The sequence below is a fragment of the Gorilla gorilla genome, chromosome 2 (genome assembly GCF_029281585.2).
Source record: "Gorilla gorilla gorilla isolate KB3781 chromosome 2, NHGRI_mGorGor1-v2.1_pri, whole genome shotgun sequence".
Taxonomy (NCBI): Eukaryota; Metazoa; Chordata; class Mammalia; order Primates; family Hominidae; genus Gorilla; species Gorilla gorilla.
Window position 1 is genome coordinate 95780684 of NC_086017.1, and position 14335 is coordinate 95795018.

At 33.5% G+C, this 14335-nt stretch overlaps 1 protein-coding gene across 6 annotated transcripts in view; it reads left to right on the forward strand.

The window, feature by feature from the left end:
• The window catches only part of CADM2 (cell adhesion molecule 2), a 1108555-nt gene that overhangs the window by 758701 nt on the left and 335519 nt on the right, over positions 1–14335 (forward strand). For 2 of the 6 annotated variants that reach the window (XM_019024500.4, XM_019024503.4), the window contains exon 2: positions 5719–5745. The exons of the other annotated variants lie outside the window; for them this stretch is intronic. In XM_019024500.4, the coding sequence (XP_018880045.2) occupies positions 5719–5745 (27 nt within the window). The remainder of the gene's footprint in view (positions 1–5718; positions 5746–14335) is intronic. 6 annotated transcript variants of the gene reach the window in all.

Sequence of the window (14335 nt, forward strand, 5' to 3'; positions counted from 1 at the left end):
AATCATTGGTTTGTTGATTAACATTGCTGTGTTATATAATAGCTAATGGTTACTACATTTTGACGCAGTAGATTTTAAAATATATATATTCAGAAGTGTGTTTTTTCTCTGTAAATTCACCACTGAAGTGCTTTGTATTCTAGAAATGGCATTCCTCTTCTCTGAAGCACAGTTTTGTTACATGAGTGATCTCATTGTTTTCACTGTATTTATTCTGGGAAGTAGTGGCAATGCCATTATTTTAATAATTTGCAGTGTGTACTATAAGTGTAACTTTTCATATATGAAAACTTTATACTGCACAGCATCTTCCAATGGCAATGTTTTGTTTTGCTGCAAATACATTTGAATCAAGGGAAACATCTAATATATCTGAATATGAAGTTGTTACGGGATCTTTGGGGTGTCATTTTTCTGGTCAGAAATTTCTGTGGCTGGTGGCACCTTTCCTGTGTTTTCCTCAGGCCTGCTGGGCTCATTTCACTCACTTGGCCTGGCAGGATGCACTCAGCTCACACTACTGGCCTGGGTCTCATGACTGCCAAGGGTGAGTGAGGTGTGGAATGGTAAGGGGTTTGTGTGTGAGATGGGGTCCAGACACTGTGCACAGTCAGACATGCCAGGTGCTCCAGCAGGGTGGGCAGCTCCAGGTGCCGGCATGGGCACCAGCTCTCCGTGAGGCTGCAGCTGGACCAGGTGCACTTCAAGAAGCTTCCACAGCTGGCACCGGGAAACAAGGTAGTGCCAGGAAGCTTGGAGACTCTAGGAACTGCAGGGCCCCAAAGAGGGAGCCACAGCCCTGGAATGGGGTGCTCCCAGGTCTTGGCTCCCCGAAGGGCCACAGCTCTTCTTTTCTTGTCTTCTCCCACAATGTGGCAAGCAAGGAGCATGTCTCAGCTCTGTTTCTGTTACAGCTCTTTTAGCCTCATTTGTTGGGTACTGAATTCTTGCTCTGCACCCAGGAAGAATGAGACATGCAGAAACATGGAGGGTGAGCAAGTTGAGGAGGAGCTTTATTGAGCAACAATAGGTCAGAGGAGGCCCTGGAGTGGGTAGTTCCTGTCTGCAGGCAGGTTGTCACATAGAGTGTTCACCTCTCAGCAAGGAAGAGGCCCTGGAGTGAGTAGCTCCTTTCTGCAGCTCATCTTCCTGACCTCTGCAGCTCTCAGCTGAGAGGAAGCCCTGAAGTGGGTAGCTCCTCTCTGCAGCTGGTTATCCTGATGTCTGCTACTCCTAGCAGAGAGGAGACCCTGGAGTGGGTAGCTCCTCTCTGCAGCTGGTTATCCTGGTGTCTGCTACTCCTAGCAGAGAAGAGACCCTGGAGTGGGTAGCTCCTCTCTGCAGCTGGTTATCCTGGTGTCTGCTACTCCTAGCAGAGAGGAGACCCTGGAGTGGGTAGCTCCTCTCTGCAGCTGGTTATCCTGGTGTCTGCTACTCTTAGCAGAGAGGAGACCCTGGAGTGGGTAGCTCCTCTCTGCAGCTGTTGCAATGGCAGTGGCTGCTCCACATGGACAGCCACTGCCATCAAAATCATAGATGTCAGGAATCTCTGTCTCTTTAAAAAATCTAAGATCTAACTCTATCGCCTCCTCTTTTAAGAAACAATTGTCCCTTATCTATAAATTTTTGCTTAGGAGGAAGGATAACAGACACAAGGCCCAAATCAAAATATTTCAATAAAATTCTACATAATCTTAAAATACAAAGATCCATAGTCCTTTAGCTCTCCCTGCATAAATACCAGTAATGTCCTTGCTAACTATTTACAAAATGTCTCCTTGACGAATAACTTTCTAACAAACACTTCTAAACAATATGTGGGCACACTCTATATTACCCATATATTGCAAATAATGTTAAAAATGTATGACCCTTGTGTTATGACAGTAAATGTTAAAATAAGAAGCAAGAATAAAAGAATAGCAAAAATGTGACTAGTCATATCAGTCTTGAGACGGGTGAAATTTATCTAATCTCTTCTGAGAATGCCTTCATACCCTACTAATAGTCCCTGAATTCCATTTCAAGAAATGCATTTTAAGAGTCCCTAATTAATTGAGAAAATATTAGACAGCGATACATCTTCCAAATAGCCATACAAGTGTCTAATTTAAAACTGATTAAACAAAACAGTAACATAGTCAATTATATTTGTACTTTATGATTATTTGTATTGATGTTTTTTCAGATAAACTTTATTAATATAATGACTAACATTCACTAACCCTTCAGCATTTCTACATAAATAGCTATGGTAATTATTTTATCATTCACATGATTTTTCCTCACATATATATATGTGTTTTCACAAAATTAATTATGTAAAATCATGTGAAATCAATATTACAATTGTCACCATTTACAATTTTAATATTATAATGAACAATCTCTGAAAAAAAGTAGTATGAATAATTGTGTTATAGTAACAATTTGCTGCTGTTATTATAAAGACAAAAAATGGTGTCATATCTAAAATTTTTCTCTGGTCAAAGTATCTTTAATTCTGTTCTGTTTATTTTATCTATAAACAGTTAAAATTGCATTTTTAAGATAATTTTCAGTCACTTGGGGTGGTGTGCAATGTGCACTTTACAATTGACTTCTAATTGGACTGTGCTGACAGTGGAAAATCTTACAAGTATTGAACATGACATTCATGACAGTATTCCTGTCATCTTGGCTTCTTTTATTGAATATGCAGAGAATTATAATTGAGCTAACAAGCCTGATAGCCTGGCCTCTCTCCAATTATATTAACCTAGTCCAGTATTAGCTGCCGGCACACAGAAACAGGCATAGAGCTTTTGTTTTTCTTTCTATTCTATGTTGGTACCTGCCCAACAATCAAAGCATAAAATCCTCTGTCTTCATACAATGTTTGAGAATTGTCGGTAACTTATCTCCAATCCACTGATAAATCTAAAGATTAGCTTTATCCATCATTATTTCACTAATTTATAATAAAATGATTTCTTATAAAAGATTGGTTGTACCTGTTACATGTTAGATGCTAATTAATTATTATTGTTCCAAAACTTTATAAGGTTTTAGCATGTTTTCTTTGAATTCATGCTAAAATTTTTCAAGTGATGAATTTGTTTGAAGCAAATTTGTTCTTCAAATGAACAAGTCAATTTATTGATGTGTTGTAATCTTTCCTTTGAAATTGAGACAAACATTATTTTAGCATAATCTAAAAGTATCTCATTAGTCTTAAAAACAAACAATACACACAAAAATAACTAAATAAAAAAGGAAAATAATTTTAAATTATTTTCACTTAAAATCCACTAACATTTTACCAAGGAATCCAATTAAAACAAATAGTAGGTAAAGTTAAATAAACCAATTTATGGTTTTAAAGATATGAAGAATTTGTAGTGTATCAGTTGTTTGAAATAATAGATTCTGTGCTTTACTTTCTCTCTTCCTTTTTTTCTCTTGTTTTAGTTATCTCTTATTTTAGAATATGTAATATACTTGCACACTTTCTCTCCAAATATTTCCAACTCTTCCATTTTCAATATTTAAGTCTTCATCTTTATTCAGGATTTTCTGAGTAGAAATATGAAGACAACCTGGAAATTTATGTCCTGAAGAAATAAAGCACTACAACAGTGCCTAAGAGATATGCCATAAAGATGCATGTTGCAAAACTGTTGTTAGCAAAAAAAACAGAATACAGCAAGATGCTCCCAAACCACAAACCTGTTGATAATACAAAATAGTTCCATACTTCATATAAACTACATAAAAATATGCAACTATTAAAATGAATAAGTTAGCACTCCGTGTTTTAACCCGGAAAATGTGGGAAAAGCAGACTGCAAATTAATGTGTATAGTAAAATCTTCTTCTGGAAACAAAATGCACACTTTTTTTTTAGGTTTTTATAAGAACTGCAAATTTTATTTTTTATCATTAAGAAATTGCTGGCATTGATTATCTCAGATGCTGACATTGGAAAGGAAGAGGGGATATTGTTTACTTTGCTATATTACCTGTAATTTTTGATATATATCAATTTTGTACTTAAACAATTAAGCCAAAACATTCATTAAAGGAATGTAGATTTTTGATGAAATTGAATTTTAAAACTGAAGTTTTGATATTAAATATTTTAGTGGGCTTTAAATTTTATGAATTATTGCATCATAAGTAGTAAATATATCAAAAAACAGATAATAGTTACACTTTGAATTTTAAGTTACTTTAAAAAAAATCTTCACAATAATATTGTAAGTAGTCTACCACTTTGTCTATGTCCATTTGAGAGCTGTGAAATAAAAGAGTTTGAATGGGTCAAGGACTTAATCCAGATTTCCTAAAATAACTTTGTTTTTACTTAAGATGTTTTTGTCTGGTAAAAATTTTATTGTTTTAAAACTAGGATGTTCATCTTAAAATAAACTAGTAGAAGATATATGCAAATAGTAAGGCAGTTTTTGTTATTGTAGATGAAAACAAAAATTATCTGTAAGTAGCCTGGTATGTACACAGACTTTCTAAATTTTTTTTAGCTCCAGGCAACTTGAAAGAATGAAGTCGAAATTAGAAGTTTTCATGTGTAGTTCATAACTACTAGATCTAAAATCTATGTTAAATTTTACTAAAGGTCAGTCCACCAAACGAGACTGCACATTTCCCAATCAGGAGATGGACTATTTCCTCCTTAGCATCATTTAGAAAGCCAGAACCCATTCCTGCTTTTGTCTATCTTCATTTTTCAATAATAAGTCAAAGTAGACTATATCACTTCAGAAGTATTTAGAGGTATCTAATTATGCATTTTGAACAGAAGTTTTCCTTTGAGTAAGGGACTGTCCTGTAGGACTGTTCTAATTTTCTTGTTAACTTGACTTCTGCTTTAAACAATGTTTACCACTAGATATAAGCTTATACTTCAACTTATTAATGGAAATAATGCCATTTAAAGTAATACAGTTTTCTAGTCTCATGTTTATGTGTCAACCAAGTACCAAAATTGCTGGAGTTTAATGAATCATATAATTTTTATTTGGCTTTGTAGAACTGATGCTTGCAATTTAGTGGATCAATCAGTTCCTTAAATACCAATAGCTTAAGGTAGTATTTTACAGCACAGATTCTGGAGTCAGATACAACTAGAATCAAATCCCAAATCTGCTTTCCAGATGTGTCATCTTCAGCAAATAATTTGACCTTTCTCATTCCCAGTTTCCACATCTATGAGGCAAGGGCAACAAAACTTACTTCTCACAATTGTCATTATTAAGTGGTAGATGTATGGAAAGTCAGTCTCTGGCATTTAGAAAGCACTCAAATGATGGAAGTGGCCTGCTTTTCTAGTTACTCAAATATCATGGGGTTACAATCTGATTGTTAAATAGTATTAAGTATATTTAAACTATATATAATTTTAATTGATTATTAAATAAAATTTAGAGTTAAGAAGAACTTAAAGTTATACATTCCATTAAAGGAATATGGTGACTTGTAGTGTTTGGAATGTGTAGTACATGGCTCCTGTCTGCTCTTACTTTGTCTTACTCAAGGATCTTAATCATAACACTAACGAAATGTAATAATAGTCATTTTGTTTCTTAGGCTGTTGATCATGAAATCACAAATGTACTCTTTAGACTTTAATAGCAACAACATCTCTGCTTTCTTACTAGAGAATCTGTCTAATATCTAATATGTTTGTTCTCTTCTTGTGCAACCTTTCCTTGGTACCAGCGGCTGCTTCAAAGAATAAAGTTAAAGGTGAGCTCCTGTTTATTCTGCATGAGTCATCATCATTCATTTTTCTGCTCAATCTTCTAAGTTCTCTTAAATGATAGAACCAATTCAGTTGGTGATAATACTATTTCAGTGTATAGATATTGTTCATAAATTCCTACAAATACAAATATCAATTATTTCAGTTATCCAGTTTCTGAGACATGTTTGCATGGATGTTTGTGAGTTTGTTTTCTTGTTTCACTTCTCACTTTATTCCTAAGTATTTCAAAGTGGAATAAAGTGCTTTTTTTGCACTAACATTTTGCATGTGTACCTTAGTTTCCTTGATAAAATTGAGAATTGGGCAAAATACAGCATAAAATAAAACTGATGGAAAGTCTCAAAAATGAGTATGCTTTTATAGAATTATGTGAAAATAAAATTTAATCTTCTAAAAACTGAATATTATAAGCTACCGATTTCTATTTATGATTTTTTTTTCATTTTTAGTTGCATTGTTTGACTTTGCTAGAAACCTAAAAATGTGTTTTCATGATAAAGGATGCACATGTCCAACGCTGAAAATAAAGAAAAAGTATTTTGGCTCCATGTGTCCCAGTTTTTATGGGTTTGAAAAATTCAAATACATGTATGATACTGTATCATAGACCTATCATCATGTATTTCAATTTCATTCTGTTTAGAGCAGTCTACATACTTACAAATCTTTTTTGCTTTTGCTTCTTAAATAGCAAAAAAACATTTTTTTCTCTTTCAGTTCCAGGTTCTAGTTTTACAGCTAGTTTTAATACTATGACATACACTCATCTTTGAAGTGTTAACTACTCCCTATTTATAAAGTCAAGCCTTTATCATACAACTAATATTGTCATAGCAATGTATTTGCTTATAGAATATGAAATATTTAAAGGAGGAGATGGCAAATTTATTGTCACCTTTCTTATAGCTCACCTAGCCTTGTTTCCTGTTCCAGTAAGTGTTGTGGAAAATCAGCCAATCCTTGCCACAGTAATTTTCTGTCTGGCTGTGAACAAAATAAATACATTCACAGCAATTCAGAAATTATTTGATAATGAATACATGTCTATAAATGTATAAGCACAATATGTTTATATAATAAGGGGTTAGAAGTGTAGTTTTAGGAATGAGGAATTACAAACTATACACACTGCACCAGCTCCAGGGTACAGCATATAAGTGTAAAGGGAACCAGGGGGAGATGCATATCAGCACTGGAATCATCAGAGACCACTTTATGTAGGAGGTGGAGCTGGAAGTGGCTCTTGAAGGATGGATAGGATGTACATAGAAAAAAAGTAGTGTATTTAAAAAAATAATTAGAAAGGCTAACTAAAGGTCTGGAAACAGGAGTGAATACAGTCTAGTGTGGTGAGAAAATCTTTTGAATGAAACCTAGTACTTTTATAAGAAAGTGTAGAAAAATAAATTCTAAGATGATGCAATAGACAATGGAGTGATTATGAGTCATTACAGTATTTGATCACATAAAACCTCTAGTAATCAATTACTCTCCAAAACAATGGAAAATAATTTGAATTATAATACGCAGGCTGCTAAGTATTAAATATGGAAAAGCCATTTCATTATTGGAGAATTATAGTCATAAATTATATTACAGGTATCTGTCAAGTCATTTCAGGACTCAAGCTGACTAGAATTTTATAATGCAAGCATATTTCTGTATCCAACTTAGTGCCTTCCACACTTCCATCCCTAGTGTTCCACACTTAGCCATTTTATTTGACTCTCCTCTTTCTACTTGTATACTAGCCTGTAGGGGCCTTAGCACATAGCTTTCCCCATGCTTATATTTTTGCATCTACAAGGCAAGCAATGACATGTTCAAAAATTAATTGTGCCTCAAGTGGAAACTGAAATTTTATTTCTAACCATTGTTGAAGAAAGATGTATATTATGTAGAGATAATAGAAACAATTACTCAGTGATTTTTTGGTCCAATTTCTATATGAAGGCAAATGGTCTTCAAACAGAAAAAAAAAAAGTGGATAAGAGGAAAATAAAACCCAAGATAATATAAGAGCAGATGGTTGCTTCAGAATAGTTCATTTCTCCTGGCCCAGAAAAAGTACTTACCAGGGAACCGAGAGAAATTTTAAAGAAGATTATATCTCATTTACCTATCCTTATGGAATCACGCAAATGTGGAAAGTTTCTGGAATATTGGAGAGAGGAATGTGTTCTGATTTTTTGTAAGGAGTAATGATTTCATTTCCAGAAACCATAAACTGGTCATTTTGACATCAATTTCCCAGTAAGATTTTTAAACACTCTTAAAACAACAGTTGGTGGGTATTTAGGTTAAAACAGAGTTCATTGAGAATCAGTTAGAAATTATTAGTAATGGCATAGGAAATTACCCCTTCTTTTTTTAAATGTGAGTTACTATACCAGTATAGGAGGGCAGTAGCAGAGACATAATATACCTGAATTTTATCAAATAATGTAGCAACTAGCTCTTTGCTTATTTCTGTAGAAACTTATTCTGAAGATCACTAATTATTCTCCAATGGCCAAATCCAAGGGTGGTTTCTCAATCCTCATATTGCTATTTTTTTCCTGATGAACATATTATATTCTTTTGAATTTACATTTCCTTTGGTTTCAGTGGCACTGTACATACTTCATTTTTTAAAACTTCTCTTTGCCTCTTTCTTTCTCTCTCCGTTTATATCTTGTTCTGAAATACAGGTTTTATTCAGGTTGTCTTTGATTCTTGAAAAGATCGACTATTGTAGTGTAGGTTCAGCTTTCCACACTGCCTTTGAGAGATAAACTTCACTTCCTACAAAATAAAGAATGGGGCCATTTTCTAGACAATTGTGTACTTGCAACCAACCTCTCTCACTATTGTTGCCTGTCAAGAGGAACACAAATGACCCAGTCGAGTTGCTTCTCAGAAAACTTATAACTGGGAAAGGGCTAGAGAGAGAGAGGGAAGAGTCAGGGAGGTAAGACAAAGAAACAGATGGTTGATCAGTTCTGTTACTCTTCACGCGTAACTTTTGTATGTAGATTTAATAAAATGAATTAAGGTTGACAAATGCCACAAGAAGGAAGGAGGACTCTATGAAGAGTGAGAGATTGAGAGAGTACTCTGCTGGTGCACTAGCTTCTTGTTCTAATGTATTGCTAAGGCTCTATTTTATCTTTACTCTCTGGGTCTATGACACAGATGTCTTTTAATAAAAATTTCTAGATAGATTTCTCGCTTAGAATCAAAAGAGAAATAATATTAATGTTTTCTTTCTAAGGGTTTTTTCATTGACTTTGTTACACTTTTCTGAACTTGACTTAACTGTTAAGCTTTTGTCTGATATTTTCATCACCCTGCTGAATATTTCCACTTTAATATTAGAAACCGATATTCTTATTTATTTACTTATTTTGTAACTAAGAACCCTCTGGGTTTGCTATATGTTCTCATGACACCAATATTAGTCCAATTTTCTAAGTTTAAAAGATTTGAAATACTTTTAACTTCTCTTTCTTAATGGCCATCTCATCCAATCAATTATCAAATTGTCCTAATTTTATCCCTATAGTGTCTTTTGCATGAATCCTTATTCTTTGAATCTCTCATTCCTGGCCGGGTGCAGTGGCTCATGCCTGTAATCCCAGCACTTTGGGAGGTCAAGGCAGGTGGATCACTTGAGGTCAGGAATTTGAGATCAGCCTGGCCAACATGGTGAAACCCCATCTCTACTAAAAATACAAAAAATAGGCAGGTGTGGTGATGGGCCCCTGTAATCCCAGCTACTCAGGAGGCTGAGGCAGGAGAATCTCTTGACCCAGGGAGGCAGAGCCTGCAGTGAGCTGAGATTCTGCCACTGCACTCCAGCCTGGGTAACAGAGGGAGACTCTGTCTAAATAAAATAAAATAAAATAAAATAAAATATAAAAAATCTCATTCTTCAGAGCTTGCCTGAAATAGTTTCTAACTTGTCTCCTGATTCAATTCTTAACATGCTACATTTGATATACAAGTCTATCCTACATTTGTATATCATGCTGAATTTTAACAAGATCATCACTGCTTTGCCACTTAGAGGAGAAAGGTACTTTAAAGTAGTCTTAAAATTTCTTTGTATAAAATAATTTTATTTCACTCTGTTATGCATGTATAAAAATAGGCTAAATGCATCTTAATGACTGCTCCAAAATGTTACAATTTTTTAAATAGCTTTAACCCAGAAAAAATATTTTTAGTGTTTAATCCTGATTTGGGGGCTTTATTTTTAAGCAAAATTTGGCAACTATAGTTCTATGCTATTTCTAGAATGTCAGCTTTTAGATATTATTTTCAAAGTGAATGTCTTAAATCTCAACAATCATGTAATCATTATTCAGTGCTCAAATAAAAATTAACATAATTATTCTGACTTTGCTTAAGAATTAAGATAATGCAGAGCCCTTAGCTATCTAAATTGAGATATATATGGTTCAAAAGAGAATCAGTATTTCAATTTGCTGAGTTTGTTAAGTAATAGTCATACATAATATTATCACATAAATGATTTATTCATAGGAGAATATTATAAATCTGCTATAAAGCCAAAATATGACATTTGGAATCCCAGGCTACCCATCATATGAAAAATTTTGGAGGTTAATTGAAAGGCATGTAAGAGGCTGAAGTTGAGACATTGCTTCAAACTATTTTGAGATTTTTATCTTAAGTCAGGTGCCTATATTTTAGTTTGTATCGTATAGTATTTCTTATATATTAAGACTTACATTTTGCCGTCAGACAGGAATATGTTGAATCTTTGTTTTGCAACTCGCTAGATTTGAGCACCTGGACAAATTTTCATTAAAGTTCACACAACATTCAGTTGTGACAATTTTATTGGATAAAGCACACAAAAAAGGATTGACATAGGGGATGGCACACAGTGAGCACTTAGTAAATTGTACCTATTATTATTATTATTGCTATCACAATTTAAATTGTATCTGTGGGAAAAATGAACAAACACAAAAACATGTAGTCCTAGGTAAGTCCCAAAACTAAAACTTTTCTGTAAGTTTCACTATATTTCCTCTTCATAACGGCATTCATATGTTTATATTCATTATAAGACTAAAATAAACACATATAGTATAAGATGTGAATGATCCACTAGGTATATGTTTTTCTTTCTTCACCTTTAATATTAAAAAACAAAGTACATAAATGATATTATTAAATAATTTCAACCACAAGTGAAATAAAAAATTTGAGAAAATTATGACAAAGAGAGGCTTATATAATACTTAAAATGTAAAAATATCCTGCTTTTATTATCAGTGAAGAAATTAAGTAATGAGGCCATAATATATTTTTTTTTGAAAATATCACTTAACTACTTTTTTAAAGCTATTTTTAGATTGTAATTTTAAAAGTGGGCCGGGTGATTACAGGATCACACCTGTAATCCCAGCAGTTTTGGAGGCCGAGGCAAGTGGATCACTTGAGGTCATGATATCAAGACCAGGCTGGCCGACATGGTGAAAACCCATCTCTACTAAGAATACTAAAAAAAAAAAAAAAAAAAAAAATTGCTGAGCGTGGCACACGCCTGTAATCCCAGCTACTTCAGAGGCTGAGGCAGGAGAATCACTTGAACCTGGGAGGTGGAGTTTGCAGTGAACCGAAATCGCACCATTGCACTCCAGCCTGGGCGACAGAGGGAGACTCTGTCTCAAAAAAAAAAAAAAAAAAAAAAAAAAGTGTAAGACACAATTCAAATTCTTGCATAACAGCTACAAAATCTTCATAAAAAACGAATCAGGAGACAATTATTGAAGTTTATGCTTATTCTACGCAAGACTGATCTAAGGAAATACGTGTCAGGGGCATTAGACATATAGAAGGGAATTTAAAAGCATATTGTATTTCTGTAACACATATTTCATTTAGGGATTCAGGTGGAAGACCCCGAGCTAGTACCTTTAGGAAGATTGCCTTCTAAATCTACCTTCTAGTTCACCTCACTTCTCTAAGAAAATTGCTGAAGACATTGCTATGTATAATAGTGCAATAATGTTTATTAAGATATATTACTGCAGCTTTTTTCTAACTTTTAAAAAAGTAAGTAACAATGATAATTATAACAGCTAATCTTTCTTAAATGTTACCATGTGTGAGACATTGTGCTAAGCATTCGTAGGTGTTTTCTCTTTCAATCCATACAAAACCCTCTGAGATAGGTACTATTTTATCTTCATTTTCAAAATGTGGAAAATGAAGCAGAGTTAAGAAATTTAAGTTCACAAAATGAGTAAGAGGCAGGGCAAAAATTCTAAGCCAGACATATTAACTCCTGAATTCAAGCTTTTAATCTATTAAATCCTCTAAAGAGATCAGATTAATCAATATTACAACTTACCTGAATCTCATTCATTTAAATGCATTTACATATATACCACCCACCCAGATAGGAGTAGGGTTGGGAGTAGGGATAATGTAGCCTGATGAGTAGCTAGCAAGAATATATTGGACCAGCTTAGTTGGGTCCACTGGCCAGAAAAATATTCTCCAGGTAAATCTGGCATTTCTCATTCTTTTAAAACTCTCCTTCTTCTAGGTCTGTCATTCACTTACCTTATGTTAACCTCACTTATTCCCTCTTGGGAACGTGAGAAGGTAATTAGTTTCTTAATAAGATGAGTAAGGTTCTAGAAAAGCTTCAGGCACAGCTAATGTGAAGTGCTGAACTCAGAAGAAACAAACAGAGGTAAGGAGTGTGCTCATAAAAATTTTATTGTAAGATGACCCAGTGGGTCAAAATATAAGTAATTTTAGTTGTTTCTAAAGTGCAGCTTCATTCGATGTGGTTTCTGTTTCTTATTTCTCACTGTATAGGGATATTCACATGCATTTGCTCTATGGAGTATCTCATTACTTTCTGTTGCATAACTGTCCCCTTTCATGTTGCAAAGTACAAACTAGTCTGGGTCACAATGGAGAGAGAGTGTTATATATTCCATTTGCAAGTCTAAAATAATATTATTTCCAATTGATTTAATGGAGATGCATTTTCTCCATCTCTCTTTGTTTCTTGAAATGCAAAAATAGGTTTGAACTTCACTGTGCACATGTGGATAAATACAACTCATTTGCCATGAAAACAACGCTCAATTTTGTATAGCAACTAGAAATCAGTTTAAGCATTGCTACTTTAAGTTTGTATCCTCATTTCTACAATAAATAAATCATTATAATACTTTTTTTATTCTGTCTAAACACATCTCATCTGAAAGGCAAGATCTTCTGGGACTCAATTCATTCAGTTGGTTCATGTCATTCTATTATGCTAATAAAATTGGTATTTGCTTATTCTACAGCTTCTGTGTTGGGGTTTAGAAAGTCTGTAATTAAATTCCCAAGATTTGTGGCTTCTTACAGGTTTTGAAACAGAAAAAAGTCTGTAATAAGGAGAAACAGAATGATCAATGTGTAGCAGTTAGTGGGACATTTTTAAAACAATGCTACAACACCAAAAGTTAAGTTACACTAAAAATAAATGTAATTTACTGTATTTCAAATTTGATGGAATTATGGTTACATATTTTTAATGAAAAAAATTAATTTATCCTGATATATAGTGGTTATCACTGGCAAAGTGTACAATTAAAAAGCTTTGGGGAAAGTTATCAGAATTCCTGGGTTCTAGTGTCTGTTCAATTATTGATTTGATCTTCAATCAAGCATCACTCTTTGGGGACACTAAGACCCTGCTGCTTTGCTCATGGTCAGGAAATTCAATGCCGAAATAGGAGAAGTCATGTAATGTCCTATATAATTCCTAAGAGATATTTCCAAATGAGAACACATGGCACTCTCAATGCAGGGAGACTGTATATGGATCCTGCCTTACCCCCAGTGTGGTCTATTTTGGAGGTACACAAACATTTACATGTAGCACTATGATAAGGTACAATGGAGATTATATATATATATAATTTGACACACACATACACACACATACATATATATATACATATATGATTATATATATAATTTGACACATATACACATACACACACATATATATACATACATATATGTATATATACATATACATAACTCACCATATCTCTCTTTTTCTGCCTTTTTTCTTTTTAAATATAATGTGTATATTTTAAATATAATATGTATATCTTTTTAAATATAATATGTATACATACATATATGTATCTATACATATACATAACTCACCATATGTCTCTTTCTTTTTCTGCCTTTTTTCTTTTTAAATATAATAGACAGGTTAAGGGAATCCAAGTTTTAAAAACTCTTAGTCATTTTCAGGAGATTTCTTAAAACAACCCACAACATAGTAAGAGATATAGTAAAAGAGCATTTCTTATCATCTTTATTTGTTCTATTTTAAAATGTAGCAACTAGAAATATATATGTATGTGTGTGTGTGTGTGTGTGTATGTGTGTGTGTGTGTGTGAATATGTTCTTTATTTTTTACTGCATGGAGCTGTCATTCACTCAATAATTCAATCATTTCTTTATCCAAAATTTCCAGGGACTCCTGGAAATACATCAGTTTAAGAAAAAAACTTACATACTGTCGT